General features: G+C 39.8%; 1 protein-coding gene across 7 annotated transcripts in view; it reads left to right on the forward strand.

Moving 5' to 3' along the window:
• The window catches only part of COL14A1 (collagen type XIV alpha 1 chain), a 113,359-nt gene that overhangs the window by 12,256 nt on the left and 80,356 nt on the right, over nucleotides 1-20,747 (forward strand). For all 7 annotated transcript variants that reach the window (XM_085053474.1, XM_085053475.1, XM_085053477.1 and 4 more), the window contains exon 5: nucleotides 1,382-1,468. In XM_085053474.1, the coding sequence (XP_084909600.1) occupies nucleotides 1,382-1,468 (87 nt within the window). The remainder of the gene's footprint in view (nucleotides 1-1,381; nucleotides 1,469-20,747) is intronic.

The raw sequence follows: 20,747 nt of genomic DNA on the forward strand, positions 1-20,747 counted from the left end.
TGTTGTGGCCTTAGCTGTAACCCAGCTAATAACCAAGATCTGCCTTGCTAAAAGCTGACTCCTCAGCAAGCTTGTGGACTTGAATTTGCTCCTGAATCAGTTTCACAATTGCTTGTTAAAGGCAGAGGTGATCCACAGTCACACATGCTGTCTTAGTAAGAAGAGGAGTCAGAACTTCAGGCTTTTTGTTTTCCCATCTGTACCTAGAGTGTGAGCACTGTAAAAGGTTCTGCAAAGGGTTGTCATACTGAGAAGATCTCATTCCAATATTTGACAGCAGCTCGTTGTCTTCCTTTGACCTTAGTCTTGTGATTATATTTTGGATTGGAACTTGGAGCACTCCTGGTTGATTCAGATATTCCACATACTGTTGGGTAAATCAGTAAATCCATTTGACTTTGGTTCCACTAATGTACAACAGAATGTTTGTACTATCTCTCTTGTATAGTCAAGAGACAGATAACCTCCCTTCATGTGCTCACAGTGTTTTCTTGAATGATGTAGCACAGAGAGACATTGGTCCTGGCTGAGGCTCAGTGCCTGCTTGGATGAATGTCAGCCATAATCCAATTTTATATGAACTAAAAACTGTAATTGGAGTAGAATTTTATTTTCTATGAAAGATATTCTCAGCTTCATTGTTTTAAGCTTTTTCTGGCTGTTGCACATGGCTGGAGTGTGAATACCAATTAGCATTTTTAGGAAATTCTGGAAGGGGTTTTTCTTCCCAATACGTGACTTTAGCAATGACTTTGTCAGAACATTTCAGTCTATTTGTAGAGCAACACTTTCTACTAATGAAATAGTAGGAATTGCTAACCAAATTGGGTTCTGCTTGGCTGTTGTGAGAGATATGGGACATAGGGGAGGTATCCCACCCACTTGTGGAACAGGAAACTGTCAAAGTCTCAGCTCTGGAGCAGCCTTGCACTCCTGGGAGTATTTGGTGCCCTGAATTCAGATTTGGGCATGGGATCTAAGCTGATTCTGTAAAGAAGATAGTGTAACAGCTGGCTTGTGTGCTTTTGTGTTGACTGACTTGGAGTGGAACTTTGCAGTGCTGGACTTTCCCCAGCTAGCTTTGCCAATTTTCTGTACTATATTTCCAGTGTGGGATCTTGTCTGCATGGGCTTAGGTGCTGATGTCACTATTTGGACTCTCCTGTGTGAAGAGAGTCAGTTTTGAGAACTTAAATGATGATAGAATGGGGAAAGATCCATACAAATAATAAATCCAAAGTTAGGGAGAGAAAACCCAGAAACAGTCACTCATTACCTAAGCATATCTTCAGATGCAACTATTTTATCAGGAAGAAGAAAATGACATGCTTCTAACTGCATTGTTTCTAGATTAATTGATTTTTCCTCCTTTACTTTACAGTTAAAGATATAGAGCGAAGAAAAGACACAAGTAAATCCAAGGTGAAGGATCCAGAAAAAACAAATGCGAGTAAACCAGCTCCAGAAGGTCAGATCATAACACATACAACTTATGTGATATTCTGAAAATAATCTGCTGCTTTATTTAACTTGGCCATTGTAGAGATTTTCTGTAAGTCTGTACTTTAAATCTGATTTGCAGGGTTAAATTAAATAGAAGGGAAAAATCTGTATTTTCATAAATATTTGAGAGTTGCTACAGAGGTATTGCTTTTAGTTCTCTGCTTTGCTTTGATTTTTATAAAGTCCTAAATACCACCATGAATAGATGAAAATTATGAAAAAGTAATTTTAAATAATACTAAAATTACTAGAAACTTGTACTTCCCCACTGGGTACACTTTGAGTAATGGAAGAATCATGCAGGTGTGTGTATACCTAATAACTTCATATCATCTTGGCTGTAAGACATACTAGCAGTATTAATTGCCACCTGAAGTCAAATTGATACTTTTGTATGATTAGGCACATAATAACTTGATAACTCTGTCCTAGTGTAGGTTATGTATATGAAAACTTTTGAAACATTTTGAGGGAGGGGGAAAAAAGGAGTTAATTTTGTCCCGTTGCAAGCAGCCAATCTTCTGGTGAAATGTGATACTGCTTGCCATGAGAAGTTTGTCTAGTATGGATGAAAATCTGTTTCAAGCTTAATATACAGCTCTATTTCCTGTTATTCTAAAATTCAAATAGCATCTTCTTTATGAAGTAAACCCAACAGTAATTATTCCCTTCAGTGGTTATTTATGATATACAGAACAAGCACAGACAAGAAGAGCTTGGTATGACCTGAAATAGTCTCTCTGTGAATAAACCGGACAGTTTCAAGGATCCCATTTCCCCCTTCCATTTAAATCTGTCTCCAGTGATGCAAGTATCAAAGACCTCACCCAAAGCTCCTTGAAGCCCCTGCAAATTTTTCTTCAGTGTCTTTTTATTCTTACCCCACATTCTTGTGTCATGTTGTATTTGTTAACACCATGCACATTTGTTTCCATGCAGCATTTCTCAAACCACAGCACCCTTGAATTCCATTGGGTGCACTGGAAGAATGTTAGCTAGTGTTTGCAACACTAAAGAGACAAGTTATACCTGCTAGTACATGACAGGGTAGTGGATAGGTGATCTTTCCTACATCAGGTCTAAAGGAAGGCTGAGTTGGAAGAAATGACAGAACTACAGAAGGAAAATGTGATTTGCTTTCTTAATGAAGGACAAGTGATAAAAGTTGAAGGAGGGAAAACTGGGCCTGTACTAGGAAAATGTTGATTAAATGCAGACAGAGAAAAGTGTCTGCCAGACTGCAGGAGAGAATTAATGCTTTTTTCATGGAGTAAGGGCAAAAATACAATTGGCAAGAGAAGCTCGGATCTGCAGCCTCTCCCTTTTCAGGATTCATGTTTACTTTTGAAGTCTTTAGCTTAGTCACTTCCCTCCTCCCTGCACCACTTTTTACGCATCTGAACTTCTTCAGTTGTATCAGGGCAGTTTGTATCAGATGAAAATACATCTCTGCCCAGCACTTGTGAAAAGCTATTGCCTTACACTTACTGTAGCAGGTTTTACTAGGAAACTGGGGTATGCATTTGAAACTAAGGCAAAACTTAGAAACTTCTCGATCAGCAAACCTGATCATAAAGAAATATACTATGCTAATTTTTATGAATTCTTGAATTTGTTTAGCTCTATTTCCAATGCAGATATATATTACTGTAAAGTAACAGACCTTTTTCCTCCAGTCTAACTCTTGCATATTTCTTTGCTTTGCGCAGTATAACGATTATTAAAAATGATGGAGATTCCGTCTGAATGACTTCAGTGGGAGTAGGGTGAGATTCCAAGTGAAAGTGTTATGCAAAAATAACAGCATCAGCAAAAAAAGTGTAGCTGGGGTAGAAGTGATTTCAGAACTGATACACAGGCAGTAATGATATCAAAACTTTCCCAGTTCAATATAAAAAGACTGTTCCACCTCAAATTGAAATCAGATCAAAGAAATAAGGAAAACTCCGAAAGCAATGGATTAAAGAAATAAGTGCAAAATTTTATGGCAAAACCATGAATAATAACTTGATCCTCTGCAGATGTTTGACAGGAAATGATTTGAGTATGACCAAATGAATTCAGGCCAGCAGTTAATTGGTTTCATAACCATTTAGTATATGGCTAAAGTTAATGGGTTTAAAAGCAATCCTGACACCTTCTGTGGTTGTGTTTATATCTTTGGTCAAGTTGGTAAGACCTTGAGAGTTAACAGGATGAAACAAATTATTAGAATCATAGAATAATTAAGGTTGGAAAAAAGCTGCGAGATCGTCAAGGTCAAAGCTTGGACCTAATACCACCATGTCCACTAAAATGTCTCATGAAGTGCTACATCCATTCAGTTGTTGGACACTTCCAGGGATGGTGACTGCACCAATTCCCTGGGCAGCCTGTTCCAGTGCTTGCCCTCTCTTGCTGTGAAGAAATTTTTCATAATATCCAATCTGAATCTCCCCTGGTGCAACTTGAGGCCATTTCCCCTTGTCCTGTCCCTTGTAACCTGGCAGAAGAATCCAACCCCCACCTGGCTACAGCCTCCTTTCAGGCAGTTGTATAGAGTGATAAGGTCTCCCCTGAGCCTCCTTTTCTCCAGGCTAAACACCCCCAGCTCCCTCAGCTGCTCCTCTTCAGACTTGTGCTCTACACCTTTCACCAGCTCCATTCCCCTTCTCTGGACAAGCTCCAGCACCTCAATGTCTTTCTTGTAGTGAGGGGCAGAAAACTGAACACAGGATTTGAGCTGTGGCCTCACCAGTGTCACAGGGGGTCAATCCCTGCTCTGGTCCTGCTGACCACAGTGTTTCTGATCCAGGCCAGGATCCCATTGGCCTGCTTGGCCATCTAGGCACATGCTGGCTCATGTCCAGTCCTTGTTGATCAGCACCCCCAAGTTCTTCTCCAAGGGCAGCTTTCCAGCCACTCTTTTCCCAGCCTGGAGCACTGCAGGGGATTGTTGTGACCCAAGGGTAGTACCTGACACTTGGCCTTGTTGAACCTCACATCCCTGGCCTTGGGCCATTGACCCAGCCTGGCCAGAACCCTCTGCAGAGCTCTCCTACGTTCTGGCAGATCAATACTCATGCCCAGCTTGGTGTTGTATGTGAAATTACTGAGGGTGTTATTAATGTGTTTGTATAAAAGTTTTACAATCTTTTATGATGGCAGCCAAGTTGAGTTAGATAGAATAATATCTTACCTGAGAACAAGAGCAATCTTTGCCCATAAGACAAATTGAAAACAACCAGATTACTGTTGTCAGTGATTGTGGCTTCTGCTCTTGTCTTGAGTGAAAGAGTACATAATTCACCAGTTAATAGTGTCAAGTTTTGATGTAAAGAGCTGTCTTCTATGAACATCTGCTCCACTTGTTACAAAAGGGTGCTTACTGGCATTAGTAGGCCATTAGAAAACAGAAAATCATTGTTTTGGGACAAAAATAATAAAGCACAGCAATGTAATTGTCAGTGAGTATGAAAACCATGTGAACTCTTTTAGTATTACAGGCTCCAGTTTGTGCATTAGGATAAGTCATGTATCCTGCTGATTTTCCTGAAATACGCTACAGGCATATAATCATATAAACTTGTTGTTTATAAATACCTACCTAATACACCTTCTTCAGGGTGTAAAGGCACAATAAACCCCAGAAATTTCTCTTTCAATTTCAGTGTGACAAGGATTTCACCATATCTCTTCTGATCCTAGAAACCAGCTCTTTGCTAAGAAATGCAACACATAAATACCTGTACTCATGATTCTATGTGGTTCCAGAGTATCTCACTCTTATTTTCATCTGGAGGACTGATTGTGCAGTTCTACCTGCTATTTAATTACCAATTGTTGAAGGCTCTGAGCAGTGCTGGGAGGTGTAAATGCCTTGTCCTGAACCCCTAAATCTACTTTCTTCTTCTGCCCATAAATTAGATTGTTACTAGGTTTTTGCTCTGTCTTTATGGAGCTCTGTCAATGGCTTCTATGGCTTTCTAGTGATTTTTCCAGCAGCTTCTACAACCTAGATTGAAATTTTCCATCTATTCTGTCCTACTCATTTAAGTAGTTTAAAAAGACTTACTCCTTTCCTGCTGTAAGTACTGTGCTCTTATTGCAAGCAAACCTCCAGTGTATATCCAGTAATGTCATGGTGCCAAATTAATTCAGGCTTAATGTCTAGCACTCATCCATCAAATGTTCACTTTATATTTGATTTCCAGAAACTTTCTGTAATTCTTCTGCACACATTTTCAAGTCTTGAATCTCCTTTCTATATTTTTGAGAACCTGTCATTTTTCAGTTTAGTGATTTATCACTGCTGTGCACACTCATATTAATAATGTCAGAAGCCTTTTTCTGTCTGTTGAGAAAAAGCTCACAGTCGCAGCTTCTTTCAGCACTCACTGATATTTGAGTACTTGTACCTTGGCTTCTCTCCAACTCCCTCATGTACAAAGCTCTTTTCTGTACAGTGACAGGGGTTAATACATTCTGTGCCTTCTCAGATGTTTTACAGTTTCTCAGAGAGCCTCTATGAGTGATTCTCTAATCAAATCCCTTTGGGGAGGGGAGAATCACAGTGTTTTGACTATATCCTCTGGCAAATATGACTGTATCTTTTTCTGCAGAGTATTTCTCCATATATCTGAACTGTGTTTAGCTACCCATTTCAATATAAACAACAAAACACTGAGGCCAATTTTATCTTCATGCTCGTTGACTTGGTTATGGGGGTTTTTCATTGAGAGGTGTGGTGGTTTAGTGTAGGCTAGCAGCCAAACTCCCACCTAGCTGCTTGCTCATTCCACTCCCCAGCAGGATGGGAGAGAAAAGAGGAAGAACAGGAATGAAAGAGTTCATAGGTTGAGATAAAGACAGGGAGACTGCTTACCAGTTACCATGGTAGGCAAACACAGTCAAGAGGGGGAAGATTCGCTTAATTTATTGCCAGTTAAAAAAATTGCTAATGTGGGTAGTGGGAAACAAAAGAGACAAACATTAAAACGACAGCTTTCCTTTCCATTTTCCCAGGCTCAGCTTGACCTCCTCCCAGACTCCTCTCCTCCTCCCTTGTTATCACTGCAAGTTGCATGCAGTCCAAGTCCCTTCAGAGAGGAAGCAAGTGATGCAAAAGGGGTGTGGAGAGGTTATGATCAGGGCTGAGTGGTTTCTCTCTGCCATTTCTTCTCATACCTTTCTTCTCCATGTGTGTCATCCACAGGCTGCAGGGCATATCTGCTTTGCTATGGAGCACTCTCTCCTCTGACTTCTGGGTTCCCTCTGCTGTTTCTCACTCTTTTTTCCCCTCCTCCTCTCTTTGCTTGGCATTTTTTATCCTTCCTTGAATATGTTTTCCCAGAGGTGCCACCACCTGTCCATGGGCACTTGGCCTCTTCTCAAAAAGGCCTCCCCTGCCACCTCCACCCTGCCAAACCTGGCCACAAACACACCATGCCAAAGGTGCTCCATTAGTGCTTTACTAGAGTAAAGCACTTACACAGTCTTTAACCTGTCCTGTTTGGAAATTCCCTTATGCAGATCTCAAATCAAGATGATTTAGGTCAGCATAGAGCATGTATGGATCAGATTTCTCTTCTGGATCAGGTTTCACAGGAAAAGCCTTATACAGCCTCATACAGTAATTATGAATGGCTAAGGTAGATCAGGGATCTTCACTTCACTGCACAGCACAGAATATGGTGGTTAGTTCAGCCTTCCCAAATGAAAATTGTGTTTCACCCCTAGAGCAAGTCCATTGCACACAAACAGGTGTGGTTTTTTCACAGATTTCTATGAAAATCCAGTGATGTGGTGCTGAATTAAAATACCCGAGGGAACTGCAGCTTTTTCAATCCCTCAGGTCCCTCTTTCTGTTTGGAGTCTCTTTTACTACATGCCAAACTGGTAGAACATCATTAGAGCTCTCTGGGCTGGTGGAGAGCCAACTGGAAGGTCTGAGAAAATGGGTATTGCCACCTAGTTCCCTGCCCAAGTGGAATATAGAGGAAGTTCTAAGAGAAATCGATTGACAATAAAAGCCAGATCTGAGTTTTGCACTGTGGAAGAGTGGGACAAGCAGGTAGAAATTTTGGACAGAGAATTTGTAACTAATCTATTGTCCATGAGTATAGAAAGGACAACTTGGCAATGGAAAATTCAGGTACTGGGTGAGTGAAAAATAGCTTAGAAGTCATAGTGGGGTTTAGAGATAGAAAAGTAGCAGCTCTATATAATGGCTGTGTAATGCCATACCTTGGCTGCTACAGAGTATAACAGCAAAGTGCAGATGTCAGGTTACATTATCTGTATGTAAGTAATACAACCTGAACTAGTGTTAAAAACAGTGAATAGTAACTTCATGTGCCTTGATCATTATTCCTGCATTTGTATATTATTTTAAACTAATTTTTTTTTGAGTAAGAGGTAAAAATTACCTGTAAGGAGAAATAAACGTTTCCTTTGAAAGAAGTTAATATTATTAGTGACTTTTAGTGCATTTAACATTGTTACTGATATTATTATTGTTACTATTACAAATATATACATATACAAGTTATAATGAATGTAGCTGCTCATTCAGTCACAGCTGCCTCTGACACATGCAGGTTCCACTCTCCTCTTTGTTTTTTTCACTACTCAATGCTGCACAGAGAAGAGATTTTGGTGATACTGCACTAAATTTTAAGTTTTTAATACTTTCAGGGTTTAGTATCATAAAGGGTGCTGGAACAAGGCCTGAAGCCATCTGTTATGTGTTACTTAGCTGCTAAGTAGTAATAAGTATGTCTGCAGTTTCTTTCAGGTGAGTGTGATCTGCCAGTGCTCAGTTGTCTGCAAAAACTGTGTAGACATATCCAAAGTTGCTATGTTTTGTGGTGGGATAGTTTTCGATAATTTTTTTGAAATTCCTCCTGTATTGCACATTATTAGTGTTGTTATTATTTACATTAGTTCTACAGCCTTTCAATGTAAATGTTTCTGAATACTGGGTTTTTTCATAATGTATTTTTTATTCAGTGCTATGCACCTATCAGATAATACAAAAGGCATATCCTTTCTCAAAATGCCATTGTAGATTTGTCTGAGGTTTCTATTTTAATAGCTCTTGCAGTGAGGTGGAATCAGTCTTCTGATAGTGATAGAAATGAGAGGTGCAGTAAGCTTAAAAAAATATACTGATTTGCATTCTTCTTTCAACATTCCTATCACATTTGATGCAAATGAGCTTTGACATTCACTTTATAGCTGTTGAATGGCACTATTTAAGCAGAGTAGGAAAAATCCACAGAGAGGTATATTAAGATACTATTCAGCAGAAGAGACTAATTATCTAATTTATTAACTTGTCTGTTTAGTTAATGTCAGATGCTTCAGTAAGTATTACTAGACAGTGTGAAATGAGTGCTATGAGGTATTTGACTAAGCCACTGGAATGAATATCTTCTGAACTTCTGCTCCATTGGCACTGTTTCATAGTTTTACTCACTTCATCCTGGCTAATGTAACTGCAAATGTTGGTTTTAGTCATGGTGTTTTTCTATTTTTTTTATTACTTGCTGAACTCCTGGGCTATGGAACTCTATAACTGTGTCTTTACACAACCTATAATTTGACTTACTAGCAGGGTTTCCTTGAGCTTTCTGGAAGACACTTCAGGTCTCGATTGTGAGCAGCAGAAGAAAGAAATCGTAATTGTGCTGTGTGGGCATTTTGCCCCAGTGCCATTATGTTCTTCCTAAACAGTCTTTTTCTTCTTAGCTCTGGCATTTATGTGCTTCTGCAATCTGAGGGTAAAAGGAAAGTTCATTGGAAAGTACTTGGCTCTTCCACTTTGAAGACTTTCTTTTTTTGTCTTGCTTTGAGGACCACTGAACCCTTCAGCCCAGTGCCCTGCTCCAGCCAGTAGCAAGATTGAGCATGCAGTCCCAGTAGGTCTGGGGTGATCAAGCACAGGGCTCAGCCAAGCAAGTTAGTATTAGCAATTTGTGAAGGTTGAACTGGTCCCCATGTTGACTTTATCATCCTATTTTCCCTTACTTGTTCTTCCCCAAACTACCTTTCAGCGCCTTTGGTTCCGCTTCTAAACACATCATATTAGATCTTGTACAATCTCCAGAAACTTGTTCCTGTATCCCTGGTCTCATTACCCCCTAAGCAATGACCCACCAGTCTGAACCATGCAAACCATCTTATGAAGTAAGTACAAGTTATCAAAATGTGTTGCTGATCTTGGAAGATGCAAGTAGGATGAAACCTTTGTAATTATTGTTTAGTTTCTGGATCTGTGCTGGAATTAAACAAGAGGCAAACAGAATGTTTCTGCATACCTTTTGTTTCCTTTTGTTTGAGTGCAGTACAATAAAATATTGAATGGATGCTTGAGCTAGAGGCAACCAAGTTTACTTCAAAACTAACAGCAGTGCAGCGATACTGTTCAGTACAGTACTCTCCCTGGTGAATGCACTTGCCTGCTCAGAACTAGCCAGCTCGAGGTCTTCTACCTTATCCTCCATTCCAAAGTGTAGAGATAACCCTGCTCATTAGTCTTTAGCATCAGTTTCTTGATGCTGCAAAATGGGAACATTTTCTATTTTGGAGATACATTAGGTTATTTAAACATTGTGAGTACTTCTATATGATAGGTTTCATTTTTGGACATTTGTAAATGGAAGTCTGCATCAGAAGGCATAGTGAAGTTTAGAACTATAGATTGCATTTGTCTAAATGATAGGCTACTGCCTACATTTCCCTAAAAGACATCTGTGCATAATACTGAGGCTTGAATATTCCACCTTTGCAGTGTCTGTAGGGTGTAGGTGGATACATTACCTTGTCATGGATGAAATGGGATGCACATCTACTGTCATTAACTGCCTCACACCCAAGGATGTGCTCTGTGCAGGCTGTTACTTCAGGATCTTTCCCTCAGTTTACTTTTCAGTTCTGTGCTTACCATCTTGACAAATGCGTTTGTAGTGTTTATCAAAAGCTGCCTTCAGCACTGTGTGACATGCAGTGACATTTGCAGTGACATTTACAGTGACACACAGTCCTTTGACCTGATTGTCAGTAGCTATTGCGTGTGTGGTGTATACTTGCTTGTTCTAGCATTTACAAATCAACTAAAAGTAATATGAACACAGAAATGAATCTATTATCCAAGCTTCTTTAAGGGAGGTGGCCTCACATTCCTACATACCCTTGAGAACACTGGGTAATGCTTGGACCACGCTACAGCATTATTAGAACATTAGGACCACCACAAAGCTTTGGCGAGCATTTATAGTTATGTTCCCCTCACCATGCTCTTCTGACCACTCTGAAGCTGCTTAGCCTGGAAATAATTTTGGAGACCTTGATGCCTAAAATGCTGGTAAAAAATTTGAGACGCAGACATGCAGTATAGGAAAAGGGTATTACCTTGGTTTAATAGGATCCCAGGTGCACCACGACGAAAAAGAGAGCAACGATATCACACATATACAATTTATGGACCTCATAGATTAGCATACCTATCTAAAACTCCCCAGTAAGAAGCTTTACAAATGAAGTAATTGCCCCCTTATTCAAATTACCTCCCCCCAAAAAGGTTACAACTTAGTTTACAAAAACATGTCCCAGTGATGGGGCTCTTTCAAGGTTGGTGCCTTATGCTCTTGAGATTGTGGAGATTGTTTCGTCTTCTCCAAAGAATTCTAAGCAAGGCAAGAGTACAAGGGTTATAAACATGTGGAGCTAGATACAGGGAGTAAAAAGTACAGGAATGGGAAAGGGTAAAAGGATATAAAAAGAGTATAAAAGTACAATGAAAAAGTACGAAAAACCCATCAGGCATCAACCTAATTTTGGTTTCAGACTCTATCACTTTGGCTTTGGACTTAGTTGGCTTTGTTCTGCCCAACCTTAGCCCAAAGAGAGAATACATGAAGTCTCCTATCTCAGCTTTCTCTACTGAAAGCCACCCTGACCATCTGATCTTTGCTGACAGGACTCTCATTTAAATGCCTGCAGCCAGTGATTTCAGTGGTTTCAATGCTGGTCAGATCACCATCCTGATGTGTGCTAAAAGAGCTCTGCACTGGACCCCATGTAGAACCTGCCCAATAATCCTGTCAGTAGGCCCCTGTCCATGTTAGGTTGGCAGAGCATGGGGTTTTTTTAAAAGTGACTGGTTTTTAACTTGTGCCAAATGTGATGGCTTTCCATTCTTCTGTGGGACTCCTAATTTTCTCTCTCAACTTCAGGTGATGTAAATGCCTTTTTAAAAGGAGATGAAATGGGCTTGTCAGAATATACCATTGCTTTGTTTGATATATGAACTTTGGATGCTGCATCCAAGCCATGTTGGTTTCTGTATTTCCCAGAGGGTAGAGTTTGATGTGAGGCACCCATTAGTTTTCCAAGCTAGACTATAAACCTGTGACCTGCCATGCCAAGCTTTGTATATTAGAAATACCTCGTTAAACACTGGAGGACTTACAGGAGGACTCCAATGCAAGGAAGCTCTTGGGTAAACTCCACTTTACTGTCCAGAAAGTTAAGGTCATTGTGCTATGAATGATCAGCGCTTATTCCAGGAATTTATCATAAGAAATTGTCTGGAGGAAATAGTTTCTGTGTCTTTTGACTACGGCCTGCAACTTGGATTTCATTCTACAATGGCAATACTTCTATGGACCTGGCCAGGGTAATTTGGAAGACTCCTTCCTGGCTCCCATGACTGAAAAACCTGATGGGAAATATCAGCACTGACACAGACAGAGTTATTTTCCTTTGCCATCATTTGGTAGTTGCTTTGGAGAAAACCAAGCAAGCTACATTTAGAGCTTGCAGCATTTACATCTGCCATCTGGCCAAATGAAATAGCACATAAGTGTGTTCAAATAATCTGAATAAGAGAAAGATATACTTCTGAGAGACAGCAAGATTGAAACTGAAGACCTGAAATTCAGAAGCCTGGAGTTGGGAAAGAGTTCACACTGAGTTGTGCACTTTGATCTTGACAGAAGAAATCCCTGATTGAAGCAAGAGCAGGGAAGAGAGAGGAACAGAGCAAAGGAGACATGGGGAGCAAGGGGTTTATTTTAAAAGAAGGCTCTCTTATGTGTTTTGTAACTGCCTTGTCTGTTCTGGATAGGTGTAAAATTTTATTTATTTACATTAGCCTAGGTTGAGAGTGAGTATTAATTTGGAGGTTGCTGGATGTCTTCTACAATTTGTATATTCCAGATGACAGACTCTTGCTTTGTTTTGAAAATAGAAAGCTTGGCATTAGAAATGATGACCAGTCTCCAGTCTTACCCAGGGATTCCACTTATTTATCTCCTGGATCCTCTTTTCTGTAGGAGGAAATGATATTCTTTCTGTCAGTATATTAATACCTGGTTTTAGTTGTGTATTACCTCTTTTAAGTGTACCTGGCCAGGTAGAAGCTGGAGATTGGACAGATTGCCTTTCTGTCATGCAAATTGTCCCTCCCTAGGAACTCCCCTTGAATGCATCTGCTTCATTGAAATGTAGACAGTGTTGACATAGATATCTAGAGAATCTGTAGTTTGGAAAAAGAACAACTTTCTAGCTCTCTTTCTACTCTCTGAGTAGAAAAAGAGATTTAGCCTATCTTGGACCTAAATGGATGTTTCATTTTTGTAATTTTTATCAGCTCCTGATATCAGAACCACTCAGATTCACAACCAGAGTTAAAAAAATGCTTATCATATTCATAAACCTTGAGTTATTTTCCTCCTTCAATCTCTGCCCAGTAAATACATGTAATGCTTCATAAATCTGAACTATTACCAACTGAAAACTTGTCTGGCTTCTTTTTTCCCTTTGGTAGCTTTCCCTAAGGCACTGACCTTTTTTTGTGCAATTTATTCTTAGTTGAAGTGGGAGACTGCTATTCACATTCTTGAATGATGGATTAATAGAAGCTCAGTTGAATGAATGGTCTTTCATTATTTTCAGACTGATTTTCATCTCTTCAAGTCATTAGCTCTTGAGCATCCATCCTATCCACAGTGCACTGACATGGTTGGATTCTGCTGGCAGCAAGAGATTTTCCCATAAGTCAGATTCAGGGTCCATGTTGACAGGTTTCATTATTGAAACACTTTCATTACTACTACCCTGCTTAGACATTCCTTAACAGTTCTTCATCATCTGGCAGCATGAATTCTCGTAATCTGAAGTCTGTAGGCTTGCTCAGGACTACGTGTATTCTAAGTAAGCATCTTGGTATATCGTGAGTGATGTTTGTCTTTGATACAACACAATACCTCGTCTTTGAGGCCACATAGTAACAAGTTGAAAATCTGGCCGCTTTTTAAAACTTGTCTGGCAACACTGAAAGAAGAACCAAAAAAACATTGGGGGAAGTGGTAGCAGACAGATACATTAACAAAGACTGAAGTGCAAGACCAAAAACCTCTTGTCCGAATGCTGTCATCATAAAGGATTGATGCATTCATCAGCAAACTCACAATGGCTTTCCATACCCTGATAAAGAATCATGCTTCATGCTATGGTCAGCAAAATGGGAGAAAAGGGTAAAGTTTTGGTGTCTGTTATCAGGAGCTGTGAGATGGCCTTGTCTTGAATAAAACTACAAGATACCAAAGTTCCCTTTCAAGGCTGTTCTTTACTGTTGCCCCTTTGAGAGGGGAAGAGTCTTATTTCATAGTCTATTTTATTAATCTGTTGTTCAACATCAAGCATGAGCTTGTACTGAGGAGAGATGATTTCAGGATCATTTCTACCCTCAATGCATAATCTGATGCCTTCATGTCCATTCTGGGTCAGTTGATGCAGGACTCTGGTTCTGGGCTGTCCCGTGGTCAGCACCCTTTGCCTGGTGCCCTGTGTGCTGAGTAAGCCTTGGTGTTACAACTGAGATATGTCCCTTGCTTAAAGGTGCCAGGTGGTAGCTAAAATGGAACTTACCTGCCTGAGAGGACCACGTTTTCTACCTCAAAGGTGTTCTCACCTGTCTGGTTACCTGTACTGATCATACTACCCTGCATGTTTCCTTATCTGACTGGTGAGTTTGGTGTGTGTGTGTCTTTGGCTCATTATTCCCCAGTAAACAGAGCCATGGTATTCTTGTATTCTGCCCCCCAGGAGTATTCAAAGGAGCTTCTGTGGAACACCAGCACCAGCATGGTGCCTCAGTATATTTAGTTTCTATTTATTCAGGAAAATTAGCTGAATTAGGGCCGCATAGTGGTGCAGACAGCTATTTCAGAAATACTGCTAATGTCGGTAGGGTCTTTGCTTGGGTGGTCTAAAATGTGGGGTAAAATCTCTGATCTTTTGCATTGATCTTTCTAGTATGATGAAGGAAGGGAAAACTGTAAATTGCAAGCATAGGGATGGTGTCTCCTGTGGCCTGTGAAATACCACTCACATCTCATCTCTTCTCTCCATACCCTCAAGACCTTTCAAACCCACCATCCAAATTTAGCTCAGTATGTCGGCAGGGCAGTGGTGCCAAACTGTGGCAGATCAGCAAGGGGAAGCACAGAGTCCAGCACTGGGAGGAATGACCCCAGGCACCAGGACATGGTGGTGGCCGATGGGCTGCCATGGAGCTTGGCAGAAAAGGCCCTGGCTGGCAGGTCACAGAGAAAGCAAACAGCCTCCTGGGCTACATTGGCAAGGAAGTTGTTAGCAGATTGATGGAGGTGATTTTTCCCCTCAGCCCAGCCTTGGTGAAGCCACATGTAGAATTCTGTGTCCGGTGCTGGGCTGGCTCCCTAGTAGAAGGAAGAACTGGACTTACTGGAGTCAATTGAAGGGCCATGAAGATGACTGAAGGCTTGGAGCATCTTTCATGAGAGGAGAGGCTGAGACAGTTGGAGTGTTCTGTTTGGAGGACAGCAGGTTTGAGAGATATCTTTCCAATGTGTAAAAATACACACTGGAATGAGTAAAGAAGGCAGAGATTCTTCTCAGTGGTGTCCAGACAAAGGATAAGAGGCAGTGGACACAAACTAAAAGAACAGTAAATTATGTTTAATCAAAGAAAACACGTTTTTGCTATGAGGATGGTAAAACACTGGAGTGGGTTATTCAGGTTGTGAGGTCTTTATCTTGAAGACTCTTCAACCTGACTGGACATGGCCCAGAGCAATCTGCTGGTTTTGGTCCTGCTTTGATTAGGGCAGTTTGACTAAACTCAGGAGGTCCCTTCCCATCTCCAGTGCCCTGTGATTCCAGCGGTCGAGATTTCTTAGAGTAAGGTGTTCCCTCAGACATCTCTGCTAATTAGAGAATGAAAGAATTGCTGCATTCAAGAGGGCACAGATTTCATCCTGAGATTTTGTGGATTGACATGTGACATCCTAAATTAGTGATGCTTCTAAAGATCACTGCATATTTGTATTTATACAAGCATATACACTGGTTACATTATGAAAGTATTATTTCAAGAACCTCTTGAAGGTAATATAAAGCCTCGAACTTGGAAGTCTTCTGCACTACAATTGTATTGCATCATCCTTTTTGTTTCTAGACACACTGGCCATAACATTTTATATACCTAGATTCATGATGCTGAGCTGTAATTTAACAGTGCTGTTGCAGTTTGTTTCAGCTAGTTTTTAATTAGATCCGTGTTAACTACTTTCACAGGTATGCAGCCTGTTCTCTCAACAGGCTCTTTCCCGTTACTTTACCTGTTGTGCTACAAGCTCAGGCACACACCAGTTCTTTATCATGGTTTAGAGGGATTTAGACAAACACCTTAAGTAATGCCGAGGATTTCTGAGAACCACTTTTGTCTGAAGTGCCCTGATTAACTGTCTCCTAGATAGCCAAAGAAAACTGTGTCAGGGATTTCATACCTCATTAAAGAAATGGGAAAAATAAGCCTTTTAAATCCTGGCATATTTGTTACATATGAATAGTGGATAAGTATGACCATATTCATAAAAAGTATAGTTTTCTGTCTTGAAAAGTAATTTAGACCTTGAGATAGCTGTTTTATTTAAAACATTCATCACTCAGATGCAGAACTGAGATGAAAGAGAAGCAGAGAATTATCACTGTAATCTGCAGAAGAGTTTCTTAGGTTTCATGTACTTTACAGAAGGATTGCTGCTCATCTTTAGTGTAAATTGTGGCTAAATGGACACAGTATATTGCCATGTTGAGCTTCAGGTTCAGGAAGGACTTCAGCGGCATGCCTTGTTGTGTGTTGACATGTTGGCTGCTGGAAGAGAAATTTAAACAAATGTTTTAAACTCTCAGTTTAAGTTCAGGGGGATTTTAAAACATACTTTTCTGTCTAGGTACACAGACCAGGAGTGTTTAGTGTTGCTGTTTGGTAAGCTGCTGCGGACATTGAGTTCTTCAGTGCTATCAATCAACAGTGGTTTGTGAGGAGACACTAGCACTTTAATAGTTACATTTATTTTTGTCTCTCAAATGAAAAAGCTCAGATTTAGAAAGAAAATTCTAGAAGTTTTTCCAAACTAGTGACTACTTACTGCAGAAGTACAACTGTCATTGAGTGTTTATGGAGAAGTGCATTGAAAATGGCTCCATGCTTTCTTCTCTCACACTTGATAATTATCACTAGTATACACAGGCAATTAATGTGTTATCAACTACTGCTTTGATTGGTTTTTTGGCCTTAAATTCAGAAAGTATGCTTTAAATAGTATTTAGTTACTGCTCTGTACTTTTTGGAGGAAGCAAAATTTTTGAACTAGAGCATTCACAGTCAAATGTGACATAATTAGACAAAATAGATTCAGTAAATCTTAATATTCCAACTCCATCAAATAACAAATCCATAGGCTTGCCAGTTGGGCTACATTAATTTCCTGGAGAGCAAAAAGGTGCATGGAAAAGGGCTGGCTGCTTTTTTTTTTTTTCTTTCTGTTTTTTCCTAGGGAGCAGGGACAAACTTCTAACCTTGTTGGGCTGCTCTTTCGACCTAATGATGTTCCAGCATTTGAGTCCTTCAAAATCAAGCTGTGATTGGATCTAGTTTAAAGAACAGCATTTATGTTGTATGCATTTGTCTGGTCCATAGCCCTGACATATGGGATGTGTTAAACTGAAGTTCAAGTACAAGGATGATATCACCAGCACAGAGCTATAATATCAATGTCAGAAGCAGGGACTAGTGAGTTGCTGAATTTTGGAGCTGGACACTGCCTCACATCCCTTTATTTTTTTAACCCTTTTTTAAAAAAAGATGTGACATTCTGCTGATGTAGATTTACATTGCCCTTGTCCTTGGTGGTGCTTCTGCTCAGTGTGGTGCTGTCACTCGCTGTGGAGGACTGGCTGTTCTCTGTCATTCATGCTTTATTCACAAGGTATTTTTCACTCACTGCTGTCATCAAGCTTCTTGCCTTTTGTGCTTTGTTATCCCATGAACGAGTCTTCTATTCATACTGTATTATTGCTGACCTCTACTTGAACTTTCTTCCTCTCCTTCTACATATATTATTTGACTTTCCACTGTGACAGGGAGTAAGAAAGGAAACGACATATTGCAGACTCAAAAAGAATTATAGTCTTAACTTCTAGCAGAAGTGTGTGTTTTGGCTCTTGAAAATGAGAACAGAGTTTCATACCAAGGGGAGACAAAATATCAAATGTGTTTCTGCAAAACATATCATAGCTTCGTGCAAATTAAACTGGTTTGTCTAAAGCAGTGAGTCCTCTCATGTGGCAGTGGTTGTATTTGCTGCTTCTCCCTTTGCCTTTCAAGGAACTCTCAAAGAATAGTAGTATTAACTCCAAGAGTCAAAGAACCCTATACTAGATTAAAAATCATCGTTTTGTATTTCTATATAAATAAGGCTTGCAGGTTTATTTTGTTGAATTTCTGTTTTTAACATTGCTCACTTGCTCACAATGTGTGTGAAAGCATCGTAGCAGGTAGGCAATGCAGCCGTGGAGAGGTGGTCAGTGTGTCCAGGGGCTTGTCAAGCCTCCTGTGCTCTGTGCAGTCCCCACACTGGCAGAGCTTCTCTCAGGTCTCACTCTGCACTCCATTCCCTTCAGTAGGATGACTCAAGGGTCATGTTTTGCAGGCTCCAATAAGGCTCCCTCTGTCCCAGAAAATTCTGTCTGGGTCTTTCTTTCAGCATTGCCATCATTGGCTTCACTCTCAGCCAAATTTTGACATAGTCTTGAGAGTGCTGTAGCACTTGTGTGTTGGAAGTGCCAGCAAGTCACTTTCAGTGTCTGAGGGCTTGAGGAATCAAAACCAGGAAACTTCGTTTGGTAGATGGAAAGCTCTTTCAATGCTGGCTGCTCCTTGAAAAATTTCCCTGAAACAAAGGAACCAAAATTCTTGATGTTGATATGATTTTTGGCAGTACTGAAACAGGTTTTGTGTAAATATTTTGCACTAAAACAATGCTGGTAGGCTTTAGCTGTTATGCTGGTGCCTTTGAAGGTGAAATTTTGAGCCCATGGCTTGTCCTGTGAACAGCAGAGGTGAGCAGACCAAGTCCCTTTCTCCTCAGTTAGCTTGCTGGCAGAGTGGCAAGTTCCTTCTGCCAAGTAGTGCTAGGAAGACTGTAAATTTGTTACAGAAAAGTGCATTAATATTTTACTTTCTCCCCAGTTGTAAGTGGATGATCTGAAGACAGTTGCTGGTGCAAAATATATAGGCTGTTATTCTGACTGTACAATAAGTGCAATTCTGTTGTTTTTGCTTACCTAAAAATCACAGGCCCTATTATTGTTTATTGTGGAATGCAGCACTTGAAGCAGAATAGTGCTTTCTATGTAACATTAGGCAACATGATACAAAATTTGGTAAGTGATTTCTTCCCTACTGTCCCACTTTTGAAACTGGTATTGTATAATTCAGAGGGAAGTGAGACCTCCTCTCTCACTACTCTTTTCTTGATGACCAAGTAAAAGGGAAATAAGCACACTATTGAACCTGATGACAGTACTGAACCTTGTAGTAGACTAAAACTGAGTGTTGAAAGCTTTATTATGTGGAATGATGTGCTGTCATCCCCCTTTAAGACAGGTTGTTGGGAAAATTGCCTGTTAAAGTTATGTGTAGATAGTTGAAATGTTGAAAATTGCCCTCAAACCCTACAGGAATTCATGACTATGTATGGTTGTATGGAAAAATTATAGAAAAAGATATTTGCAAGAACTGATAATGGAAACTGGCTAAGCACAGTGGGGTGCTGAAATTATTTGCTACACACTGTGTCTTTTAGACTAACTTTATTAACTAGGATGTCATGGTGTTTTTGTTCCTATCAGGTTTTAAAGATTTCTATGACCGCCTTACTCTGTTTAATATCTCACTGTTGTTTATTCCCTTTTAGGGAACTTTCTACAATTCTATTAAGTACAACAAGGAGAAAACATAAGCAAAATAGTGGGTGTACAGAAGTAACAAAACCTAAATATTTTATGCAGAAAAGATTCAACAAGTATCTCCTACCTACGAAGAACGAGACAAATTCTCACACTGTGACCTTGCAGTACAATCTTGGATCAAACCACACGTTTCTTTAACAAAAATAATTTAATTATACTATTTGCATTGATCTGATGATGTGGAAATAAAACATTGAAAGGAATGTTGTTATTGTTTTCTTTATTCTTTGGATTTTGGTTCATTGAATGGATTTACTAAAAGAGATAAAAGCTTTCACTACAAAGCCATCACTGCAGGATTAAAGAAGCCTTATAGGCAAAACTTGTTGATATGAAATGATATGAAATACTACCCAGGGTAATAACTGAGTTTCATACTCAGCACAAGATTTTAGAAGCAGAGAAGGAGAATTCAGCCACACAAATCCTGTTATCCTCATTGGGCTATATGAATAAACTGCTGGGATAACACTAGAAAGGTACATCTATGCTATCATACAGCTGCTTGGATGTGAATCAGCGGTCCTGTGCTTCTATTCTCACTGGTGTTGAGTAGCATTTTGTTTTGCCAATAGTTCTTTTGAAGTTTGCAACGTTAATCATGGACAGTGTGAGAATGGCACAGTTGAACTGCATGTTAATGGATGACAGATACTGCAAGTAATGCAGACTGATGAACAGGAAGTTTATTTGGCAAAGATATTTAAAACATTAATTTTGCCATGACTAGTAGATTCCTATTAAATCACAAAAAAGATTCCAATCCCACTGAAATCAACGGAAGTTTTTCTGTTGACTTCAGTGACATAAGGATTTGGACCTCCTTTGAATTTATCTGCCAATTTAAGATCATTTTTCAGATACTTACTAAATGTTCCCTAGTGTCAATACATTAGAAT

Source organism: Lichenostomus cassidix, chromosome 2 (assembly GCF_008360975.1).
Source record: "Lichenostomus cassidix isolate B80296 chromosome 2, HeHo_3.0, whole genome shotgun sequence".
Taxonomy (NCBI): Eukaryota; Metazoa; Chordata; class Aves; order Passeriformes; family Meliphagidae; genus Lichenostomus; species Lichenostomus cassidix.